This window comes from Canis lupus, chromosome 4 (genome assembly GCF_003254725.2).
Source record: "Canis lupus dingo isolate Sandy chromosome 4, ASM325472v2, whole genome shotgun sequence".
NCBI lineage: Eukaryota > Metazoa > Chordata > Mammalia > Carnivora > Canidae > Canis > Canis lupus.
Genome location: NC_064246.1, coordinates 53,881,797 through 53,908,428, shown reverse-complemented (window position 1 = coordinate 53,908,428; position 26,632 = coordinate 53,881,797). Strand labels below are relative to the sequence as shown.

Here is a 26,632-nt window from a genome sequence, read left to right as displayed (position 1 = left end):
TTTTTCCTTTTGTTGTGGATTCTACATGCTACTAGTGTGTTACGAACATACCCTCCAGCCCAATGCCTCTCTCACTGGGTTTGAATGCCTAGTCTGGGGTCCTTTTGGCAGAGTTGTCTTCACAAGTACCAAAAATAGAAATATACAGATGGCACACTATCTATGAAAGGACAACATTGACCTGAAAAATCTGTTCTCATGCATAGGCTGAAGTGCTGTTATGAAGGAGGGTTGGGGAAAAGTGCCCATTTCCCACTTGGTCATTCAGTACCCCCCAATGTGGTGTCTGTCCTGAACGTATTGATGTACAGAGTACATGGCAGTGCCAGGAAGAAGAAATGGTAGTCTCTGGTGAGAAACCTCAGGAGTCTGAGAAAATGTAGCTTAGTAAAATAGGCTGGATGGGAACTGGTGAACTGTAGAGTATATGATTCATAGAGTAGCATAGGGTAGCAGCTATTCAATTCCAGATAGTGGTGGCCGTGTGAGAAACCAGGTTCATATTTCCTAGAGCTTCCAGTTTCACAAGAAGCTGATAACCTGAATTTTTTTTTTCAGATCTTTCCATTTTCAAATGTATTTGGGAAAATGTAGGAATCAATTGGTAAACACTGTGTGTGCATGTGTGTGTGTATATGTATATATCATGTGTTTTATTAAGATGGGTCTCTAGCTTTCTAGCTGCAGATCTTGAAACTTAGCCTCCACAATTGGTGAAACCAGCTCCTTAAAATGAATGTGTATGTACACACACACACACACACACACACATCCTTTTTTATTTCCCTGGAGAACCCTGACTGATATGGGCACACAACCACACTTATTTGGAGAAGAGGAAACATGATGGAGGAACAAGTATAGAAGCTAGACTTCTTTTACTATATCTTATTTTGTAGATTTGACTTTGGTGCCATCTAAATAGTTCACAAAACTAAGCCTTAAGAAAGCAGTCATGAAAATTTGAGAGGTGGGAGGAATGAAACAAGTAAACCTGACTGGACAGAAAGTTGGTAATGCTACCAACTATACAGGATGGAATCAACTCAAGTAGCTTTGAAATCCAGTCACTTGTGCCTGCCTAGAAGGATGCACTCTAGAGCTTTTTTAAGACAAATTTTAAATTGTTTTTCTTAATTATAATGTTAGAATAGTACCGGCTCTGTATATTGTGGGTTAAATCAGATGAGTAATCATTTTGGTGTTGAGAACATAGTTTTTTGGTATGTAAGAAAGTTACTAACACTTTAAGATCCATGTGATTAAATGGAAACATTCATATCTTCAGTTTGAATTGAAGTTTAATGGGAATTCATGGTATATTCTATTTAAAAAACACAGAACTTATTTTCTAGCTCCGTCCTCAGAAATGGGTCAATCCAGTAGCCATGAGCACCCAAAGCTATCAGTTTGTGGTCTCTAAATACTAGTTGCCACAAAAATAAGCCAAGCATTCTTACTAGAAATGGCTGGTTCCAGCCTGGAACAGGACATGAATGCAATAACCCTGGATCATGTTGTCATACCAGAAGCAAAAGGGCCATCAAGGACTACTGAAGAATATTAAAAGGACTTAGGGGCCAACTTGAAGAGGTTCCCACTGAGCAAGGGTAAGAAAATTAAAACTTGAATAGCAATAGAAACTACATTGGAATGAAACAAATAAAAAAATGTCTGTAATGATATTTTTAAAAAAATAAGTTTTAAACCAATAGGTTTAGAAACCTATTGGAAGATACTAGGTAACCAATGTTTTGAGAATCAATAAATAAAGGAGGAAAAATCAAACACCTTTCAAGTTCTGTAAACTATAATTTAGGGTAAACAGTGGATGAAATGTAATTTCTCTTGATGGAATATCCCAGCTAATTAAGAAATGATAGATTTTTTTTTTTTTTTACCAATTTGAAATCTCTGGTTGAAATCATAGATCCTCTAGGCAAAGATCACCAATGTCTGATGACATCACAGCAGAAGACATTGTATGTCTCCTGAAAGAATATGCAGTAGACAGAAAAATGCGATCCACTTCAAAGATGTCAATGTCCTAATCTCAGAACCCCTGAATATGTAACATCATGTAACAAAGGAGAATTAACACTATGGACAGAATTGTATTTGCCAATCAGCTGACTTTAAAATGGAGAGATTATCCTGGATTGTATGTCTAATGAACAAAAGTGGAAGAGGGAGGTGGAAGACTCATCATCAGAGTGATAAACATGAGCCAAATTCAACCAGTCATTGTGGACCTTGGAGATGAAAGAGGCCACAAGTCCAGGAATGTGGGTAGGCTCAAGAGGCTAGAAAAAGTCAAAAAATGCATTCCCCCTGCTGCCTTTGAACTTCTAGAAAAAAGTACAGCAGCGCTGCTGGCACCTTGATTTTTGCCCTTTGAGTCTTGTGTCAGACTTATACAGAATTATGACATAATAAGTTTGTGTTGTTGTAAGCCATTGAGTTTGTGGTTATTTGTGATGGTAGCAATAGAATAATAATATATTCCATTTCCTGGAATGTGTTCTTCCTAGAAAACTGAGCCTAAATCTCATCAATCTTCTTGTTCTAACTACCAATTTACAAGCAGCATAGGAGACAGAATACATTGTATTAAATTATAGGAATGTTCAGCAAAATATAAATGCTGGGCATTGCTATTAGAAAAAAATGGTTTGTTCTGTTCATTAAATAAAGTACGTATATGTGTGTAGATCTATGAGAGAGAACCTGACTGACTTTGAAGATTTTTAGGAAATGACCTACAATTTCATGTATCAACCAACTATAGGGAACCTGATTCAAATAAGCAAATCTGAGAAGAGAAAATAAAAATGAATGAAATTTGAACACTGACTCTGGCTATTAGATGATACTAATGATTTTATTATTTTTTGTGGTGGTGGTAGTGATGGTGTTGTGGTTATATTTAATCAAATGAGGTGGGTGTGGTGAGCATTGCAGATAACAATAACCATACATGGATCATTGTTGAAGACGAATGATAGTACACAGGTATTTGCTATTTATCCTTTCTATTTTTGTATATATTTTAATATTTAATAGAATGTCAGTAAAGATGTCAACAACTAATTTGACCTCTTGAACATTTTGTGAGCAAAACACATTGTGTCCAAGAACCGGAGTCAACCAACAGACTACCACTTTACAGTTTTTGCATAAAGTTTTGGAAACCAGAAAATTATCCTTTTATGTTTTCCTGCTTACCTCCTGTCTCCATTCTGTCTGCAATGCCTAGCAAAAGGACTTTCTTCATTTGTGCTAGTGAATGAGTAGGGGCATTAGTTTGCTTGGATTAGAATTTCCTTAGAATAAGTGAGCAAAGAGGATGATATGCTTAAGTGCATTGAACAATACCTCTCAGTATTTTATTGGACCCTCTCTCAACCCACCTCTCAAAAAAAAAAAAAAGGCAGTAACTTTGTTTCAATTCTTGAAAGCCTGAGATTTTTTTGAAATATTAGCTAATTGCATTTTCTGTTATCTCCATGCATCTATTTCAGGATGGAATGGGGAATTTGAGAATCACAGACAAAGGTCTAAAACTAGAAGGAGACTCCGAATTCTTGCAACCTCTCTACGCCAAAGAAATCCAGTCCCGACCAGTAAGTACTGCTGTGGGGGGAAAAAAAAGGAATGGTGGTTTATCTGGAATCTAAATCTGGAGAAATTTATCATCAGCCATCAACTGAGTATAGAGCATCATGGGAGGGAATGGTAATGTAGGTAGTGAGATATGATCAAATCTGAAGTCTTGATTATAATCACTGGTGTGGTACTGTATGAAACTGTGATGACCTGTCTGAGCCTTTCACTGTTCCTGCCAAATGGAGGGTAATAACCTCTGTTAATGAACTATTCTAGATTATGTTGCAAATATAAGGCAAGAAAATAAATGTGAAAGTGCTTAAGTACTATGCAAGTCCAAGAAATTATTGCTATCTTTTTTAATTGTCAGGTGCTTTAAATGCTATCTGTGGAAACAGAATTAAAGAACTAGAATTTTGTTTTTCATTAAGAATTTGAACATTGTAGCCAAGGTTTGTTAAAATCATTTCAATATGTCAACAACTATGTTCTGAAATGGTATTTAAATAATCACTCCAGCATATGTGCTTTGTTCCATGTATTTTGCTGCTTTGTGTGTATTATCATTTCTTAATTTAATCCATAGGTTGGTCCACAGGATTGGCAATTATGGTTGCCTCAATTTTACAGATTAAAGAATTGAGACTTAGAGAACTACTATGTTCAAAGTATGTAGAAGGGCAAGAGCTTCAATGCAGGAAATCTAGTTCTAAAGCTTTTCTGTTAACCAGAGTCCCCGACCTAGCCTTTTTCTCTCATTCTTTCTTTTTGTCATGACAGAAGTGATTTCTAGATATTTTGCTTTTATTAACTGATATTGTCAAAATTAATTTCTGTTTCTGAGTGGGTTTTTTTTTTTGTTTTGGTTGTTTCTTTGGTTTTTTGTTTGTTGGTGGAGTGGTGGAATTTGCTGGTTGAAGATTAGTAATGCATTTGCTCTTCCTAGATTTGGTTCATGTCCACATGCAAACAAAAAGTATGTGAAAGGTCCCCAAAGCATTATTTGCACAGTGTGCATTGATGAGCATAATTAATAAAATTCAGCAACTTGAGGCAGTGGGTAATTTTATCTGAATGCTATCTAAACTACTGAATTCTATTAAACTGAATTCTCTTAAGCTACCAAATTGCCAATATATTTACTTCCTTGTGTGCCTAGTAAAAGGGTGGGAGCTATGATGTTAAAATTATCAAAAAGAGCAATCAGTTCAGGTACCCTATCAGTGATTATAAAATTTAACTGTAAGCCATTACATACTGGGTTAGGCACTAATGTTCTAATAGTACTGTAAATGCATCCGTTGCCTTGAAGAAATATCCTAGAAGGAATCATGGGATAAAACTATAGTAAAAGAAGAGTCAAGTGATGATTCTATGTTAAATGGAGATTGCCAATTTCAAGCATTTAAGAATTCACTTTTATGAGCATTGCTTCAATCTATATTTCTCCCAACCTGGTAAGTGGGTTAGTTAAATTATCTTTTGAGTTATTAGTTGTACTTTAAATTAATCTTGTCTTTATTAAACTATTTTTGAGTATTATTGACACAGTGTTGTATTAGCTTCAGGTGTACAACATAATTCAACAAATTGGAACATTATGCTATGCTCACAAGTATAGATACTATTCATCACCATACAACATTCTTTTTTCTTTTTAATAAATTTATTTTTTATTGGTGTTCAATTTACCAACATACAGAATAACACCCAGTGCTAATCCCGTCAAGAGCCCCCCTCAGCCCATCACCCATTCACCCCCACCCCCCGCCCTCCTTCCCTTCCACCACCCCTAGTTCGTTTCCCAGAGTTAGGAGTCTCTCATGTTCTGTCTCCCTTTCTGATATTTCCCACACATTTCTTCTCCCTTCCTTTATATTCCCTTTCACTATTATTTATATTCCCCAAATGAATGAGAACATATAATGTTTGTCCTTCTCCGATTGACTTACTTCACTCAGCATAATACCCTCCAGATCCATCCACGTTGAAGCAAATGGTGGGTATTTGTCGTTTCTAATGGCTGAGTCAGATTCCATTGTATACATAAACCACATCTTCTTTATCCATTCATCTTTAATGGACACCGAAGCTCCTTCCACAGTTTGGCTATCGTGGCCATTGCTGCTATAAACATCGGGGTGCAGGTGTCCCGGCGTTTCATTGCATCTGTATCTTTGGGGTAAATCCCCAACAGTGCAATTGCTGGGTCTTAGGGCAGGTCTATTTTTAACTCTTTGAGGAACCTCCACACAGTTTTCCAGAATGGCTGCACCAGTTCACATTCCCACCAACAGTGTAAGAGGGTTCACTTTTCTCCGCATCCTCTCCAACATTTGTGGTTTCCTGCCTTGTTAATTTTCCCCATTCTCACTGGTGTGAGGTGGTATCTCATTGTGGTTTTGATTTGTATTTCCCTGATGGCAAGTGATGCGGAGCATTTTCTCATGTGCATGTTGGCCATGTCTATGTCTTCCTCTGTGAGATTTCTCTTTATGTCTTTTGCCCATTTCATGATTGGATTGTTTGTTTCTTTGCTGTTGAGTTTAAGAAGTTCTTTATAGATCTTGGAAACTAGCCCTTTATCTGATATGTCATTTGCAAATATCTTCTCCCATACTGTAGGTTGTCTTTTAGTTTTGTTGACTGTATCCTTTGCTGTGCAAAAGCTTCTTATCTTGATGAAGTCCCAATAGTTCATTTTTGCTTTTGTTTCTTTTGCCTTCGTGGATGTATCTTGCAAGAAGTTACTGTGGCCGAGTTCAAAAGGGGTGTTGCCTGTGTTCTCCTCTAGGATTTTGATGGAATCTTGTCTCACATTTAGATCTTTCATCCATTTTGAGTTTATCTTTGTGTATGGTGTAAGAGAGTGGTCTAGTTTCATTCTTCTGCACGTGGATGTCCAATTTTCCCAGCACCATTTATTGAAGAGACTGTCTTTCTTCCAATGGATAGTCTTTCCTCCTTTATTGAATATTAGTTGACCATAAAGTTGAGAGGCCACTTCTGGGTTCTCTATTCTGTTCCACTGATCTATGTGTCTGTTTTTGTGCCAGTACCACACTGTCTTGATGACCACAGCTTTGTAGTACAACCTGAAATCTGGCATTGTGATGCCCCCAGATATGGTTTTCTTTTTTAAAATTCCCCTGGCTATTTGGGGTATTTTCTGATTCCACACAAATCTTAAAATAATTTGTTCCAACTCTCTGAAGAAAGTCCATGGTATTTTGATAGGGATTGCATTAAACGTGTATATTGCCCTGGGTAACATTGACATTTTCACGATATTAATTCTGCCAATCCATGAGCATGGAATATTTTTCCATCTCTTTGTGTCTTCCTCAATTTCTTTCAGAAGTGTTGTGTAGTTTTTAGGGTATAGATCCTTTACCTCTTTGGTTAGGTTTATTCCTAGGTATCTTATGCTTTTGGGTGCAATTGTCAAAGGGATTGACTCCTTAATTTCTCTTTCTTCAGTCTCATTGTTAGTGTATAGAAATGCCACTGATTTCTGGGCATTGATTTTGTATCCTGCCATGCTACCAAATTGCTGTATGAGTTCTAGCAATCTTGGGGTGGAGGCTTTTGGGTTTTCTATGTAGAGTATCATGTCATCAGCGAAGAGGGAGAGTTTGACTTCTTCTTTGCCAATTTGAATGCCTTTAATGTCTTTTTGTTGTCTGATTGTTGAGGCTAGGACTTCCAGTACTATGTTGAATAGCAGTGGTGAGAGTGGACATCCCTGTCTTGTTCCTGATCTTAGGGGAAAGGCTCCCAGTGCTTCCCCATTGAGAATGATATTTGCTGTGGGCTTTTTGTAGATGGCTTTTAAGATGTCGAGGAATGTTCCCTCTATCCGTACACTCTGAAGAGTTTTGATCAGGAATGGATGCTGTATTTTGTCAAATGCTTTCTCTGCATCTAATGAGAGGATCATATGGTTCTTGGGTTTTCTCTTGCTGATATGATGAATCACATTGATTGTTTTACAAGTGTTGAACCAGCCTTGTGTCCCGGGGATAAATCCTACTTGGTCATGGTGAATAATTTTCTTAATGTACTGTTGGATCCTATTGGCTAGTATCTTGTTGAGAATTTTTGCATCCATGTTCATCAGGGATATTGGTCTGTAATTCTCCTTTTTGGTGGGGTCTTTGTCTGGTTTTGGAATTAAGGTGATGCTGGCCTCATAGAACGAATTTGGAAGTACTCCATCTCTTTCTATCTTTCCAAACAGCTTTAGGAGAATAGGTATGGTTTCTTCTTTAAACGTTTGATAAAATTCCCCTGGGAAGCCATCTGGCCCTGGACTTTTGTGTCTTGGGAGGTTTTTGATGACTGCTTCAATTTCCTCCCTGGTTATTGGCCTGTTGAGGTTTTCTTTTTCTTCCTGTTCCAGTTTTGGTAGTTTGTGGCTTTCCAGGAATGCGTCCATTTCTTCTAGATTGCCTAATTTATTGGCGTATAGCTGTTCATAATATGTTTTTAAAATCATTTGTATTTCCTTGGTGTTGGTAGTGATCTCTCCTTTCTCATTAATGATTTTATTAATTTGAGTCTTCTCTCTCTCCTTTTTAATAAGGCTGGCTAATGGTTTATCTATCTTATTAATTCTTTCAAAGAACCAACTCCTGGTTCTGTTGATCTGTTCCACAGTTCTTCTGGTCTCAATTTTGTTGAGTTCTGCTCAAATCTTTATTAACTCTCTTCTTCTGCTGGGTGCAGGATCTATTTGCTGTTTTTGCTCTAGCTCCTTTATGTGTAAGGTTAGCTTTTGTATTTGAGTTCTTTCCAGTTTTTGAATGGATGCTTGTATTGCGATGTATTTCCCCCTTAGGACTGCTTTTGCTGCATCCCAAAGTTTTTGAACGGTTGTATCTTCATTCTCATTAGTTTCCATGAATCTTTTTAATTCTTCCTTAATTTCCTGGTTGACCCTTTCATCTTTTAGCAGGATGGTCCTTAATCTCCACATGTTTGAGGTCCTTCCAAACTTCTTGTTGTGATTTAGTTCTAATTTCAAGGCATTATGGTCTGAGAATATGCAGGGGATGATCCCAATGTTTTGGTATTGGTTCAGACCCGATTTGTGATCCAGTATGTGGCCTATTCTGGAGAAAGTTCCATGTGCACTTGAGAAGAATGTGTATTCAGTTGAGTTTGGATGTAAAGTTCTGTAGATATCTGTGAAATCCATCTGGTCCAGTGTATCATTTAAAGCTCTTGTTTCTTTGGAGATGTGCTTAGAAGACCTATCAAGTATAGAAAGATCTAGATTGAAGTCACCAAGTATAAGTGTATTATTATCTAAGTATTTCTTCACTTTGGTTATTGGTTATTAACTGATTGATATATTTGGCAGCTCCCACATTCGGGGCATATATATTGAGGATTGTTAAGTCCTCTTGTTGGATAGATCCTTTAAGTATGAGATAGTGTCCCTCTTCATCTCTCACTACAGTCTTCGGGGTAAATTTTAGTTTATCTGATATAAGGATGGCTACCCCTGCTTTCTTTTGAGGACCATTCGAATGGTAAATGGTTCTCCAACCTTTTATTTTCAGGCTGTAGGTGTCCTTCTGTCTAAAATGAGTCTCTTGTAGACAGCAAATAGATGGGTCCTGCTTTTTTATCCAATCTGAAACCCTGCGCCTTTTGATGGGGTCATTAAGCCCGTTCACGTTCAGAGTTACTATTGACAGATATGAGTTTAGTGTCACCATGATATCTATTCAGTTCTTGTTTTTGTGGATTATTCCACTAAACTTCTTCTTAAAGGGGAATTTTAAGAGTCCCCCTTAAAATTTCTTGCAGAGCTGGTTTGGAGGTCACATATTCTTTCAGTTCCTGCCTGTCTTGGAAGCTCTTTATCTCTCCTTCCATTTTGAATGAGAGCCTTGCTGGATAAAGTATTCTTGGTTGCATGTTCTTCTCATTTAGGACCCTGAATATATCCTGCCAGCCCTTTCTGGCCTTCCAGGTCTCTGTGGAGAGGTCCGCTGTTACCCTAATACTCCTCCCCATAAAAGTCAGGGATTTCTTGTCTCTTGCTGCTTTAAGGATCTTCTCTTTATCTTTGGAATTTGCAAGCTTCACTATTAAATATCGAGGTGTTGAACGCTTTTTATTGATTTTAGGGGGGGATCTCTCTATTTCCTGGATCTGAATGCCTGTTTCCCTTCCCAGATTAGGAAAGTTTTCAGCTATGATTTGTTCAAATACATATTCTGGCCCTCTGGCCCTTTCAGCGCCCTCCGGAACCCCAATTAAACGTAGGTTTTTCTTCCTCAGGCTGTCGTTTATTTCCCTTAATCTATCTTCATGGTCTTTTAATTGTTTGTCTCTTTTTTCCTCAGTTTCCCTCTTTGCCATCAACTTGTCTTCTATGTCACTCACTTGTTCTTCCACCTCATTAACCCTCGTCGTTAGGACTTCTAGTTTGGATTGTATCTCATTCGATTGATTTTTAATTTCTGCCTGATTAGCTCTAAATTCTGCAGTCATGAAGTCTCTTGAGTCCTTTATGCTTTTTTCTAGAGCTACCAGTAGCTGTATAATAGTGCTTCTGAATTGGCTGACATTGAATTGTAATCCAGATTTTGTAACTCTGTGGGAGAGAGGACTGTTTCTGATTCTTTCTTTTGAGGTGAGGTTTTCCTTCTAGTCGTTTTGCTCAGTGCAGAGGGGCCAAAAACAAGTTGTATTGGGAAAAGGAGAAAAAGAGAGGAGAGAAAGAAGGAAAGAAAAGAGAAAAAGAAAAAAGGAAGAAAAAAAGAGAAAAAGAGAAGAAAAAGAGAAAGAAAAGAAAGAAAGGGAAAAAAGGGGGTGGGGGAAGCAAACAAATCAAAAAGCAAAAAAAAAAAAAAAAAAAAAAAAACACGGGGAGGGATCCCTGGGTGGCGCAGCGGTTTGGCGCCTGCCTTTGGCCCAGGGCACGATCCCGGAGACCGGGGATTGAATCCCACATCGGGTTCCCAGTGCATGGAGCCTGCTTCTCCCTCTGCCTGTGTCTCTGCCTCTCTCTCTCTCTGTGACTATCATAAATAAATAAAAATTAAAAAAAAAAAAAACCACGGGGGAGTATCTTCTGATTCTGTATACTTTAAGTCCCTTGGCTTCCCCTGGAACTTGTCTGTCTAGCTGGTCTTCTGGGGGAAGGGCCTGTTGTGCTGATTTTCAGGTGTTAGCTCTTGGGGGAGCTGCTCTGCGCCCTGCCTGGTGCAGGGCTCAGTGGGGGTTGTTTACCCCGTGAGGCCCCAGGACTGAACAACTGCAGTGGTGGCGGCCAGCTCTGGAGCCATGGAGTCAGCTCCTGCAGTAACTGTCTGCAGGGCCTGGGGGCTCCGGGTTGGGGCCGCTGATCTGCTCAGCTGGGGCAGGAGCGTCCTCGCTGTCCTGGGCCCTCCCGGCCTCTGCCTGTCCCATGGGGAGGCCGGATCCTGGGCTGTGTCCCGGCGCCCTGTGCTCCCGGGGCCTGCTCTGTTGGATTTGCGCTCCCGGCGGGTGCAGCACCCTCCGTGGAGACGCCGCCCGAGCCCCTCCGAGCTGCTCCTGGGCTGCAGCCCCCTCTGCACGGAGCCTCTTCCTCTGCCGGAGCCGCCTCCGAGCTGCTCCTGGAGCCGCGCAGCCCCCTCCTCACGGAGCCTCTTCCTCTACCCGAGCCCCTCGGAGCTGCCCCCGGCAGCGCAGCCCCCTCTCCGCGGAGCCGCCCCCGAGCCCCCCCCCCCCCCCGAGCTGCTCCGTGTCCCGCCGTGCGCGCTGCAGCCCTTAGGGAGCTCGGCGCATCTCCCCGGGGCGCAGGTGTCTGTTAGTGTCCCCGGGAGCCCAAGGGCATCCCCGCCCTCCTGGGGTCCTGCTCTAACTCCCTGCGAGCCCCTTTCCGCCCGGGAAGGTCGGTGCAGCTCCTGCTCCTCCGGGACGGGGCTCTCCTGTCCTGGGGACACTCGCCCCGGCCTCAGCCCGGCTCCTCGTGGGCCCCTCCCCCTTGGAGGTCTTTTGTTTCTTTATTTCTTTTTTCCCGTCTTCCTACCTTGATAGAAGCGTGAACTCTTCTCACTGTAGCGTTTCAGCTGTTCTCTCTTTAAATCTCAGGCCAAATTCGTAGATTTTCAGGATAATTTGAAGGTTATCTAGGTAATTTGGTGGGGACAGGTGACTGGGGACCCTACTCTTCCTCCGTCTTGCCCCTCCTCCCACCATACAACATTCTTATAATATCATTGACTATATTACATATGCTGTGTCTTTTATTCCTCTGACTTATTCATTCCATAACTAGAAGCCTGTATCTCACACTCCCCTCCACCCATTTTTGCCAACTCACCTCCCCTCTGTTCTCTGTATTTCTAGGTCTGATTTTTTTGTTAGTTTATTTTTTTTCAGATTCCACATGTGAATGAAATCATATGGTATTTGTCTTTCTTATCTGACATCATAATACTCTCTTAAGTCCATCCGTGTTGTTGAAAATGGCACTATCTCATTCTTTTTATGGCTATGTAATAGTCCTGTGTGTGTGTGTATACCACATCCTCCTATTCTGTATTAAACTTATTTAACTCATTATTTCAGAGTGATAATTTCCTTTAACTGGTGTTGGCCCCTTTTTTGTAAAGGGCCAAATAGCAAATATTTTATACTTTTATTTTTTATAACTCTAAAAATATAAAAAATGTTCTTATCTTGAGGGCCACCAAAAAAATAGGCTGTAGCCTATAGTTTGCCAAACCTTCTAGCCTATATTAGTGATACTTCTATAAATATGTAGATGATCAGCTAAATTGCATGTGGTATAAGGGAGCATATTTGGGTAGAATAGTTGATGTGTTACATAAAATGCCCTGAGATAAGTTTCCTTGGCATACAATTAGAGTCCTGTAAAAGAATTGAAAAAAAATGTTAAAGTTTTTAAAAATGGAAAAATAATTTTAAAAAGGAATTGAGAAATGTGTTTAGAAGACTTGAAAGGGGATACGGGATTACATCTCTTAGGCCAATATGCAGGAATTGAACTTTTTGCAAATATTCAGCCAGTGTATCTGAAAATCAGTGGTCATCTGACCCCAACTCAAAAATACCCTTGATTGAAAGCTTAAAAAGTAATGATAATAACAGAAAGCTTATTTGGGGCTACCTTGGTGCCTCAGTGGGTTAAGCATCTGTCTTCAGCTCAGGTCATGATCTCAGAGTCCTGGGATGGAGCCCTGCATTGACTCAACAGGAAGTCTGCTTGTCCCTCATCTTCCACCCTTCCCCACACTCATGTGTGCACTTCCTCTCTCTCTCTAGCTTTTTCTCAAATTTTTTAAAAAGCATAATCTAATCTTGAAAAATCAGTGAGTTAAATTCAATGCTTTCACATCATTTAAGGAAAATAAAGTTTCAGAATTCAATGTTTTTCATTGTTCTTAAGAAAGTATTTTCCTTCCAAAAATAGTGAATAAAGCTCTTTAATTTAAATGTTTCTGACAACAAAATAAATATCTCCTCACTGAAGAAAAAAAAAAAGAGATACAGATATGCATATATAGCAAAATCTACCCGTAAGTCCCATGAGTTCTGAAACAGTGCCCATATCCATCCCCTCTTCTCCATCACACACACCCTGTGGGCTCCAGCCAGCACCTTCTCTCATCTGCACCATCGTGACAGCCTCCTTCCTCTCTGCTAACTTTCTCTCTTAGCCTCATAATCCAAGTCAAAGCCAAAGTAGACTTTTTGAAATATCAGGTCTCTCTACCCTTTACCAAGGATTCTCTGTTAACTTCCCATTGCACTGGAAATAAAATCCTAACTCCTCACAAAGACCTGTAAAACTCTCTCCTAAATGTTTTTCATCAAGGGCTCCTTGTGGTCATCCTGTTCTCAGTTTAAATGTTGCCATTCTAGAAAGACCTTCCTCATTTAGCACAACAACCATATATAAAATATCATCCTAGTTTCCCCCCACCCCTTGTAACTGTCATCATTTGACATTCTTGTTTGCTCAAGAATATAGATTGGCAGAGCAGAAGATTGTGCAGATTTTTGCTTCCTGTATTCCTGAGCCCTACTGCAGTATCTAGCACATAATATGTGCTCAGTAGATGCTTGTGAAATTAAAAAATAAATCATTAAAAATAAAGTGTCACCTACATCTGCTTTGCAGGGGTAAGCATGGTTAACAGTTCAGTTAGCCATTTCCCATAAGCATATTTTTATAAATAAAACCATACTTAGCATACTCTTCAGTACTTGTTTTCCTCCAAAGAAGATGTAAACAGTAAATTTTCTGTATCTAAATAATATCTAAAAGTTTAAGACCTTTTGTGAGGCATAATTGACATGGAATAGATCATACCTATTTAAAATGTGTACTATGATACATTTCTGCAAATGTATTTTATACATGAAATCCTCACCACAATCAAGATAATGAGCATATGTGTCACCCCTGAGAGTTTCTCCCGTGCTGCTTATTAGTCACACCCACCCTGTTCCCAACCCAACTTTCTGTCCTGTACTTTCTGCCCTGCACATTACTTTGCATTTCTTAGAACTTTACATAAATGGAATCGTATAATTTGCATATGTGAATAGTTTTAAAAATACATTGTCTAAATTGCTTCATCAAGATCTCATAACCATTTATTTAATATCCAACCGAAGAATTTTGCCTGTAATTGGGCCATCTTGGCTTGGCTGGGGAGAGATAGCAGAAGTGGCTCAGATCTTGACTATTTCCCTTTTAGATGCCATCAGAGCACTGAGAAGGGACTAGAAAATAGCACTCTAGGCATGGCAGCCAGGGTAGAATTTGTCTCTTTGGATTTTCACAAAAAGTAAAAACAGATATGCTGGATCAAAAAGGCAGAATGCAATACGGAGCTGGTAACTTAGTCCCTAGGGCTCACCTACCCTCAAGCACAGAGTAATTGCCTGCTGAACAGAACCGGGTTCTGATAGCACAGAAGGTGGAGAAGGATGGTTGAGCAGGTGACAGTAGAATTTGCCATCCTGACTGACTCATAACCTCACACGGTGCTCACATGACCCTCACGTGTAGCATTTTCCCCCTCCCCTCTGGCAATGTCAGCTTACTGGTTTTTTTTCTGATGCACCTGACCATAGACCACCCTTGGGCGACTTCTCTCAGAAGAAACATCTGCAGTATCATTTCCCCATAGGTCACAGCTGCCTTTATTTCTTCATCCCATTGAAGAGATATCAGTGTCCATTTGAATAAGATTACTCAGCCCCTCTCAGTGAGGATAACTAATGAAGCAATAGTTCATTCTGCTTCTGTGTTTCATTGATCTGAGCGGAATTGGGGTTGGTTAAGCAACCCACACAGTGTTCAATACTGTATCGGATTTCATTACTGAAGGTTGCAATCCTGTAGAGTCACTACAAATGATTAGTATGAAAGCACTCACTCTGGAAGATATATTAATGAGAAAATGTTCATTGCTACAAAAACTTCCATGTGGGAATTGAGTGCAAGTCCCAGGATGTGCTAGCTTTAGCCACATGGATGCATAGATTCTATAAGTATCGTGCAGCTCAGAAAATAGATTGAAAAGGACACGCACTAAATTAACTACTCTTCCATGACATCTAAAGACCAGTCTGTCTCTAGAAATACTACTTGAATGCATTAGCACAGAATATTGTAAAGTTAGGAGATATAATGCCAAAAAAAAAAACCTCTGTGTCTAAATCCACATTTCTGTGTGCGAGGTATCTTTTTTAGTTCCCAAATACAACTACAAAATTTTGGCAAGAGCTATTAGTAGATAGGTTGAATGAATGAATATGAAAGGAGACTTTTAACCACAAAGTCCCATTTTGAATAAAAGTGGCCCATCCCTACTTTGGAGAGACTGTTTACCTTACTTTCCATGATGCTGCAAGTAAATGGTGCTTTTATATGATTTAATGTGAAGTGACATTGGAAGGGAAACTAACATTTCTTGGGCAGCTACTATGGGTATGTTGTGCCAGGCCTATAGCAGTAAGAACGTTGTGTGGTGAGTTTATTTCTATACTCACTTCAAACTATACTTCTGGTGGGTATAGTGGTTCTAGCCCATTGCTATATGGAATTTAGAAGTTTAGGAAAGGAGGGATAGAAAAATAAGTTGGAGGGGGATAAAGATATGAACTTACTTTAAAGAGCAAAGTAGAAAATTATCATAAAAGACTTGAGATTTATAAGTCTTTTAAATGTCCCTATCCTATAAAAACTCTCATATTTTAAGATGGTCTCACTTACTAAGACCTGTGTTATAATTACAGTATTTAAAGTGGGGCTTTAAAAGTTGCCTGCACCAAGAGACAGTATTGCACCATGGTTAAACCCATGTGCTGTATTTTTGAGTTCAGATGGCAACAAGTGCTACCAGTTGACAGATGAGTGACCCTTGAGAAGTTTCTTAATTTGGCAAGTCTTGCCTCCTTGCCTGTAAAATTGATATTAATACCTACATTGTGGTGGTTATAAGTAAGATAATATTTATAAAGTCCTTAATACAGAACTTGACATGAAGTGAGTATTCCTGAAATGGTAACTCCTGCTCTCATTCCCTTCTGACAAGGACAATGACAGTAATGATAACCATGACAGTGACAGATATTTTCACCATCAGCAGCATCATCATGTGGCCCACATCTCACCTGATGTTTGAACTTGCTCTGAACCAGATGGTCTTTCTCTTCTTCTTGAACATCATCTTAATGTCAAACTCAGTGCCCTCCAAGGAAACCCATTTCATAAAAAATAGCTTTTAGCTTTAAATATTTCTTTCACTGAATTACAGTCTTCCAGTGTTCAACTCACTTTTTCCTCATCCTTCTGCTTAAAATGTTTTATTACTGGCACAGTCTTTCCTTTTATTTTTTTCCAATCTTTCTGAAAAAAAAATAGTTTTATAGTACATGTCAAGTACATTAAAAATGTTTATACACTTTGATCCGGGAATGATATTTCCACTCATTTTCAATCTACAAAGAGCCAAACATAATAAAATATTTCAATAATAAAGTGTACACAGCCGCCAGTGCTATACAAAAACAAGGCTAAGGGTTGGTTCATATGAAAGTCTGTATGCCACATATAAAATGGGGTTTGGAAGTTTCCAAGTTATGAAAGTTGAGAAACTCCTGCATTCACCTTGAAAGTCAGAGCAGAACATCCTCACTGTACATTTTTACATTGGGATATGTAATCTCTTGTTTTAGGGAAGGATGAGTTTCTTAAATTCCATTTTGATTTTAGTATGATGTGAATCAAGTTTTATTCCACCAGTCCGAATTATCAAGGCACATGTAGGCCAAAAGTTGAAAGCCCCCAAGAAGTCAGTTAGACCAATCACCTCACTTAACAGAGTCCCAAAGCTCAGAAAGGAGGTAAGATGTACCTAAGTTCTACCAAGTAAATGTCAGAATGAAAATCCAGAATTGCAGTCTTCTTCCATCCCACCGCATTGTATGGTAAATGATTTTTCTCATGACATTGTTTGGAACAATAAGCTGAGTTGTGCATAGCCATTTGCCTCTCCTGTGGAATTATTTCCTGGAAGGTATGTTAAGTTCCAGAGAAAATTCAAAAGCACTGAAAAAAAAAAAAAAAAAAGGAAATTAGAAACAACAGTGGATAATACAACAAGAACAAGCTTCACTATGCCTGATCTAGTCACTGAGCTGATAGTGTCTACTTCAGAAATTTATTGTGAGGGCTAAATGTAGTAACTTCAGTGACCCACTTTATAAACTATTACCCGAGCTCTTGGAATGAGAACTTACAACAGAAGTTGCAAACTGAATGCATCCCATAGATACAATCTACTTGCATAATACAGTATTTTTTTCTTTTAAGATGAATTTTTTAGATATTGAAATAGCTGAAGATTTCACATTTTAAAAAATCTACATTTTATGATTCTCATAAAAAATTAAAACGCAAACAAAAAAAGAAAACAAAGTCTGGAGAGTGGTTTGATATTTCTAAAGGCTGGATCTGAATAAAAGATACCTCCTTTAGATGGGCATTTGTTCTCTGGTTGGCCACAGTCTCCACCAGGCATTATCGTCTCATACGCAAACTGCTTAAGTCACTTATGTGATGGGTCCCTGAAACCCTTCAGAGCACAGCCCCTTGTTTATCGAATTGAGAATGTGTGTATCTTGTCGTGCAAGAGTTTAGAAATTAGGTTGGCTTCTTAAGATTCATAGTCACTGAAATTAAAAAAGGGATTCATAGTCACTCATAACTCACGGTTCCTTACTTTGTGTTTTGTTTCTTTCTTATTTGCCCCAATTTCTCCTAATGGTATGATTCCTGTGGGTTTGAAATTGTATGCAAGCTCGGCAGTGTGGTTTAGCAGGGTCAGAGTTTCTGGAAGCGGAGGCTCTGGCCCACTCCAGCCATGCCCCTCCCTTCCTGAGTCTCCTAGAACATGCCTTCTTTTCGTCTTGCTTCCTAACCACTACAGAGCATGACTGAGGAGGAGGCAGATTGAGAAAAGAACGTTGAAAATTTGGATTCAGCATTCTCGGCATGAGACAAAAAAAAAAAAAAAGTAATGTGGGATGGCAGACAAGTACGAGCTTTGTCTGAAGAGGCTCCATTGACAATTTAGTGGCAATGAGAGGAGCCGTGTCTCTGGTTAGTTTAGAAACCAAATGAAGGCTGCGGTGGCTTCTCCTCAGTAAGCAAAACAGCTTCAACTCCCAGCTGAACATATTGCACATAAAACAGTATGTTCCATGCTGCTTGCATGGAACATGAGCATCTTGCTGTCTTTAATTAAGAAGTTAACTGGACCATGAAGTATTGCCCAAGTAAATAAAAGTGATTTGTACTAAGTCAGAGGGGTGCATACGGCATCTTTGCATTTCTTTGTTCACACATAAATTATGGAGATTATTAAAAAATGGAAGGGTCATCTATAAGCCCATCTGCACTGTGGAGCTCATTGCTATTCCCGAAATGTATCTATCTTTTTGCATATTGTAATTTATTGTGGACAAGAGTATGAAGCAGCTGCTTACTCATTTTTTTAAGCAAACAATCTTGAATAGATCAAGGCTTCATACTATGGTTGGTTTGTTTGTTTATCCTGGGAAACAGAGATAGTTGTTCAGAGGCTTTTGGTTGCTGTAGAATTAAAATGGGCTGATAGGGTTTTTGTTCTTCCTTTAATTTGGGAGAAACTGACTGTGTGTACTTTTCTTAAATAAGGGTCATGCTGGAAATTATGAGTTTACTGAGGGCTGTGGTCAGATCTCACTTAGAACTGTAACAGCCAAAAAAAAAAAAAGTTATAAAAAAAAAAAAAGAACTGTAACAGCCAGTTTTGGTAGTAGTAGTTCCAAATGCCACATGAGGCTAGGGACGGATGTCTGGCTGTATGATTTGAGGGCCTTTGGTCAGGGAGGCTGCCCCAAATTCTTCTATATTGCCTTTGATGATGCCCACAGATCCACGATTCAGATCTTATTTACCCGAAGACTCAGAAATGTGTATTAATACCAAGCCCCTACTGCAAATACTCCTCCTCTTGTGCACATACATACTTCCACAAGGATTTGAGGTAGCTTATGCGAACTATTTATAATAATATAGTAACAACTGATATAATGGATTACGATCAGGAAAAATATAAATTACAGTAAAAAGCAGAGCTAGGGACAGTGTAATAAAACACAGGAGATGGGCTCTTGCTAAGCCTGGAGTTGATTATGAAGTTTCCAAAGAGAGAAACCTTTGCATAAGATCTGTGTTTACCCTCCAGAGATTATACAATGTCCTGGATGGGCAGGAGAGTTAAAGCTGGCAGTTCAGTGTTCCAGAAAGTACACTGGATTCAAAGTTAAGGAATCTGAATTTTCTTCTTATTGTCCTACATCAGCCATGAACACTTATCAAGTCATTCCTCTTCTCCCTCAATTTCTTCATCTCTGAACTAAAAAATGGAATATGATCAATGGTTTTCTAAACTTTTCTTTAAATCATAGAATCCTTTTGAAGCCAAATTTATCTGAGACACCAAAATTCAGATAAGATGGAAGCTCAGCTGCTGTGCCTGAGCCAGGCCTGAGCTCTGCAGCCTGTTGCCTTGCCTGCCCAGTCTTCCTGTCAACAGCCACAGGTTGCCTAGGCCCTGGCAAGGTTCAATACACCACAGTCTGAGAACTACCAGATTAGATGAAAACCTAACCTTGCTGTATCTAGGTCTTTGCTCAGATGGCACTTTCACATGAACACCTTCCTTGACCACTCCATCAAAAATATATCCCTTACCTAGCAGTTTCATTTTCCTTCGTTATATTATCATACAAATTACATAGGTATATTTATTTTCGTCTATCTAGTATATGTACTCTACTATATAATTTTATATTTATGTATTTACCAATTTGCTTCCCCTATTACTATATAATCTCCATGATGGCAGGGACATAGAAAGATAGTTACTAAGTGATGTTTAAGAGCAGGCTCTAAAGCACCAACTTCCTAGAATAATATCCTGACTCTTAAGCAAATCCCTTGACTTTTTCTGTGCCTCACTTCCTCATTTGTAAAATGGACATAATAATAGCACTACCTCAAGCTTATTACAGAATCAGAAGAGTTCATTTATTTTACATAATTACATAAAATTTACTGCTTATAGAATAGAGTGTACACTATTGTGTATACAGTGTATAGTGCTCTTGAGTGTAGAGCATTATATGAAATTTCAATACAGTAATTCATTATTTGCCTTGTTTACCACTGCGTGCCTGTTCTAGAGTAGTGCATGTCACATGGAAGTAAAGCAAATTGTGAGTGTGTATGTGTGTGTGTTTAAATGAATAAATGAATGTTCTCTTAGGGTACTTCTGGCTCAAAGATTCCATAAAAGCTTCTCATCTCGGGTAGAGAGACAAAGACAAGTTCTCTTTTATAGACCTTCCAGATTGATTATCTGTACCAGCCACCCACCACAAATTCTATTATGTTGAAGAGGACATGAATAGCTATGTGGCATGAGGCCATGGGGAAGTGGAACAGACTAAGTGGAAGAAATAAAAGCGGTATGAAAGGTACTAAAAGCCCATCTTTCCCTACTTTGCAGTTTGGTCCTGCTATAAGTCTTGATTCCTGCCATCTACAGGCTGATGAAAGCTCCCAAGAGTGGCTCTGTATTACAGAAAGGAAAGTTTAAGAGAATAAAATTAGCACTGCCAGCCCTTCACATCCTTGAGCTCCTCTTCATCATCACTATGGCATATCAGCATTGTCTAACTCCCGGTTTCAGGAACATTCCAGCTGCTTATAATGACTGTTTGGTGCAAGACTGCTTCTTGCTTATCTCCTAAATAACATTTAAGAGGGAAAAGTGCCCACCAGAGTCTACTGTGCTTTGGTTTATGTTCCTTTAATGGTAGAAAGAGTCCTACTTCAGTTAGGTGGCATCTCACAGCCAATGATACCTGCTGAGGATTTGGGGAGTATAATGGAGAGAGAAGGCAACTTTAAGGAAGAAGGATGTTTTAATACATTCTTAAAAGTTGTATTGTTCTTCACTCCAAAAGGGCTGGCAAAAATATCACCTTAAAAAAATTGCTTCAGTCAAAACATACTCATCTCCTGGCAACTTTTGTCATACCCAGAAGTTTATATTGCCGTGGGTGTGTTGCACTGTTAGTCTTAATTTTTAAGAACTTTTTCATTTGTAAAATCAGTGATAATTTTTGAGGACATGTGATTTCAGAGGCTGAAAAATATATATGTCTTTGCCATATGAAATTATAAGTAAATAGTTACTCTTACTTTGATTTTGTGATCCCCATCAGCAGTTGAGTGTAGCCTGTGATGCAGTGCTCTGTAAATTATCACCAGTGATGTTTTAAATGGCAGTTGCCTAAATTATGAGTGTGGGACTTTCCACTTCCATGAATGATTCTGTTTTTATCAGCAGAGATTCTGCCTCTAGGCAAATACCAAAAGGCCCTCGAAGTAAATGAGGCTTTTAAGACTAATAAATATTTTGCAGATGAACTTGTTGCATTTTGGAGAAAGATGAAGAAGAGGTAGACTGATAAAACCCACTGTGTTGAAAGAATGAGACAAGCAGGCTACTCTGTTTTTCCCTTGGCTATGTGCAGTGAAGGTAGATTTCTCTCCCTAGTAAGCCACAGCTTTCATTTTGTAACATCAAGAGTCATGGAAACAAAAAGTGACATCTCTCTACAGTAATAGATAAGTACAGATGGTCTGATAATTGCAGTTTTCCAATTTCAAACTGTGTAGATTGGTTTTAGCACTTGGTTAAGGCTCCGGCAGTTATGTTAAGAAATATGAGAGGAATGATATGGGAAGATGAATTTTCCTTAAGTAGCACCCCATTAACAGATGAGAAATGCATGAGTATTCATTCCATTGGATGGATATAGAGTTTCCATGTTTGTTTCTCACATTAGTTGTTAACAAACCAAAGTTTTTCATTTCTTAGCATTCTCAATAATTTTTGACTAGTCTTACCATGTGAGTTTCCTGAAAGGTGGAAATCACCCTGTGCTTTTGAGTGCTGCCACAAAGAGTTCACTGAATCACCAAAAGTTTCTTGCATCCTATCTTAACAGCACTCTGGTTGGGGAGATACAGGAAGAAGTTTAATGAAAAGAAAACCAAATCTGATGCCATTACAACAGAGTTAATATAAAAAGATGGCCAGAGCCAGCAGAGTTGTGGTCTATGCAAGACAATTACCCACTCTCTTTGGGTGAAGATAGGGGGAACTGTTTCTATCAGGGTTCCTACCACCACCACTGCCCATAGGACTCATGATCACGGGGGATCCAGCAATGTTGATTATCTGGTAAGGTTACATGGTTTTGATTTTTAAAGTTGGCTCATATGGCAACTGTTGAGCCATAGGAGTTGGCTCATATGCCTGTTTAAATCACTCCTGAAAGGTCCTTATATCACCACAGAGTATAGTCTCCATGGCTTTGTGTGCACAATCTTATACAGTAAACTAAAGTACAAGAAAACCACTGGGGCTAGGCTGGTTGGAGGAATGAAAGAATCCACAATTGCCTGTACTGTTCTGTTGAAGTAGGAACAAATTGCTACCAGGAGATGGGGTGTGATTAGAAAATTTTAAAGCATTGCTGAGTGTCCGCAGGGTTTTGCTGTGTTCTTTTAATATTGAATATATGTAACTCTAATACATGTTGAAAGATTTGCTGTTCTGGAGATTAAATGAACTAATAGGTGCAAAATCACCTAGCAGAGATCCTTGCCCATGGTAATTGCTCATAAATGAGTGTTGAATTTGAATATAAATAATGTGTGATTAGGCCCTCATGTTGTAAAAGCTAATGGCTGCAGTTCTCACGTAACATTTTCTCATTTATTCCTTATAATAACCTTAGAAGAAACCTATCATTTTGATCTTCTCTTTAGAGAGGAGCAAATACAAGGGTCAAGGGAGAACGCATCCCTCACGTTCCAACCCATGTTCATGAACACCTGTATTCTCAACTCGGATGCATATTACCTTAGGATAGTAAATAGTACTTAGTTGTTGGCCTATGCTTTTTACCTGACCTGCTTTCCCTGAAACCCTTAAAAACATGCAGAACCCTTGCCAGTTCCGTGAAAAGGAGAGCATCTTATTTCCTTTTGCTGTCAATTGCTTTCTCTGGCTATTCCTTAAACCCCTTCAGATGGCCTCTGTTCTATAGGTCTGCATCATACAATGGCCTTCCTTTGGATGTCATTGTTTTTTCTCCCATTCAAATCACCAGTCTCCCTCTATACCATTACTTTTCTCTGGCCGTGTCTTCTGTTAGAATGGTATTATTTTATCTATTTAAAAATAAGCAAGGATCCATGTGTAGATTAGGTCTGACTCTGGGAAAATGCCCATGAAGGTCCAAATATATTAGGTTCAATAGCTATGATTTTGTCTAAAACCTTAGACTATGAGTTACTGGTTTCTCATTCTGAGCCCATCAAAATGAAACAAATAGAAAGTTCTAAAGATCTATAGAAATTCCAACCAAAGATCTGGACTCTCTTAACTCTGGTTCCTTATCTGAAACTCCAGAGCACAGAAAATATGAGTGACTATTGTATCAATTCTTCCAGTTCTTCAAACAGCTGGTAGCATCCTAGATTCATAGGAGAGAAGTTAATTTATTATATATAATGGATGTCTTAGGGCATTGGAACTTAATTGCCTCTGGGAACCCCTTTGGAGAAAGGATTATGTCATCTTCATCCTAAATTCAACTTCTCTTACAAATACTTCAAATATAATAAGTACAAGATCACACTACCATTCTTATTCCTTGAGTTGTGTCTTCTTATCAACCGAAACTGACATATTTGCAGTCGTACCCCTACAAGTGCTTTAAGTGCTTTGGGACAAATTTTTCTTCTTCTTGTAAGATGAGCACTTTTCTTTCATCTTCTTTAAGTATTATGGTGGTTGTGCCTGCCAGTCAGTGTAACACTTGTAATTTATACATTTTCTTGATCCAGTAGTCATTCATGGCAGCCTAGAGAATAACGGAATATCTTCCTGACCATTTGTATAATTTATAATGAAATACACTGTATTTGGACACCATTGACATGTCCATCATTCTAGGATTTTTTTACAGTGAAAGTTCACATGATGAACTTGTCTTGTCCTGCCCACCTCCATCTAGCCGTCTGGTGTCCCCTGCACCACACCAGCAGTGTACAAAAGTGGAACTCTCACTTTTCTCTGTGATCATAGCCTTGGTATATCTAACTTTTCTCTGTGTTCTTAGCCTCACACTGGCTTACCCTGGCCCATCCTCTACTCATTTCTGAATCTGCTCTTGGCCTCTCTCACTTCTAAATCATCCTTCCTTTATGGCCTTGCCCTAAGCTGCTTCGTTAGCTCGCTTCTGCTTCTCCAACTTTGATGTACACATCCGCCCTTTACTGCGGTGGGGCGGATGTTTCTCTTTATTTGATTCTGTAGCCTTCAGCCACCCTGGATTATCATCCTCCCTGGTCTCCTCTAGTCCCAATGTGGAAATGCTCTCTCTGGATGTCTCCGTCCCATCAGAAAATGGAAACAGGGTGATGGTGAAGGTAATATAGCATAGTAGCAAACTACCTATGATTTAAGTCAGACTAAAACTGGATTTGAAGCTTAGCTCTGCTACTCACTACTTTGTAACTTAGGCCTTATTACCTGATGTCTCAAACCTCAGTTTCTCTCTCCATGACATGGAGTAACTGTATGGAGTATTATACAGTTGTCTTAAAAATTAAATAAGAAGACAGACAGGGTTCTTAGAGTGGTACTTGACACTTAGCCCCTCTCAATAGGCACTATTATAATTAAAAGCTTCAGGGTAGAAGAAAACCTGGAGAGAGGTGTTGAAGGATTGGTAGTGTAGGCACCATTGAAAATATAAATAAGGTTCCTTAGATTCCTCTCCATTTATTAATGCTGCTTACATTGGTCAGATGACTGGTTTTGAATCCTACCAAAAATTGCACCCTCTGAGCTGAAGCAAATAGAAAGGGAAATCTCTCTTTCCCAGAAGCCAAAAGCCATTTCCCAAGAGGTGTCTGTCCAACCAATACATGCAAATGCTTCTGTGATGGTTTCATCAGAGGTTGTTCAGAATATTACACACCAATATTAGCCTTAAAGAATGATACTGGGGCTGTTGCCTCCTGGTTCACGGGGTGTACCCACAAGGAAAAATAGAAACAAAAGCAAAGGTAGGTAGCCCCACTTGGCACAGTTGATTGACTTTAATAGGTCCTGATTATGCTGCTCATATTCCATGAAATTAAAAAGCTTACAAATGTTATGAGCCATTACCCTTCCATTTAAGGGAGCTTATGACATGTTAGCAACATTTAATGAAATTCTTTTCAAAATGCCATCGGCAGACTCACTAAGACACTAAGATTCCATGTTGAAATTCAACTTGAAGAATTGTTTGAGAAAGTTTGTTCTCTACCTACCTGTCTTTGTAATGTATGGAATCCACCTTAGTTTCTCATCAGTCAGAGGATGATTTGTGAGTATCATGAAGTGTTTCTGCTTTGGCCGTAAGAGTGTTTCCCAGCTTAAGAGGAGATTACAAACACTGCCTGGTTTGTGTTTGTGCTTAGGATGTTCAGAAGAGCCTGCGTTTTCACATGCTTACAGATTTCAAAACTTAGGTGCTTTCTATTCAATTCTATTTGTTGAATATCTGAAATATTTTAGCAAATATTCAAAATGTTGTTGCTGGCCCCCTCTTCAGTGAGCTCTTAAAATATAATTTGGGAAATAAGACATTGTTCAAGAAGACAATTAAAGCATAGGAAATGAGATGATTAAATCCTAGATTATAAATCCTGATGATTTATACAATAAATGTTCAAAAAATAAAAAATATTACAGTCAGTCGAGTGGGAATTTTTATAGATTATAAGAAAGATGAGTAGTGAGACACAAGTTATTTAGGAAAAATTAATTCTGGTAAATCTTACATTTTAACTTCTAGGATGGGGCTTTTTCATAGTAATATCCATCATTTTGTCCATTTGATTCTAAGGGATTACTAGCCATATGTGTTTACTCTATATTTTCATTAAATCCTCTTGGCAGTCTTTAAAGGTACATCATTTGATCTTCATTTCATAGGTGAGAGCTAGAGCGCAAAATAATTAGGTAATTCCTTCCAGCTACTATGTCGAGCAGTCAGAAATCAAATCCAGATATGAACTATCCCAAAGCCTGTTTTCTATCTCAATTTTAATCTGCTTTAGAGTACAGATTATATCAAGGCAGTGCCCATCCTATCCCACTGCCTTTTGAGCTCCTTGCAGGCAGGAGTGCTGTTGTAGGATTTATTCACCATTGTATTCATTTGTCTACCACAGACTTGGTACCCAACAAATATTTGTTGAACACATATGTAACTGATAGGTTAAATAAGCACAACTCATCATTAAAATGCAACTTAATAGTCTGCACTATTCTTTGGAACATAAGTTAAGGATGCT

General features: G+C 38.9%; 1 protein-coding gene across 3 annotated transcripts in view; it reads left to right on the top strand.

Annotated features, from left to right (window-relative positions):
- SGCD (sarcoglycan delta) overlaps nucleotides 1-26,632 on the top strand; it is a 917,058-nt gene that overhangs the window by 704,011 nt on the left and 186,415 nt on the right. For all 3 annotated transcript variants that reach the window (XM_025435412.3, XM_025435413.3, XM_025435411.3), the window contains one exon: nucleotides 3,522-3,623. In XM_025435412.3, coding sequence (XP_025291197.1) covers nucleotides 3,522-3,623 — 102 coding nt within the window. The remainder of the gene's footprint in view (nucleotides 1-3,521; nucleotides 3,624-26,632) is intronic.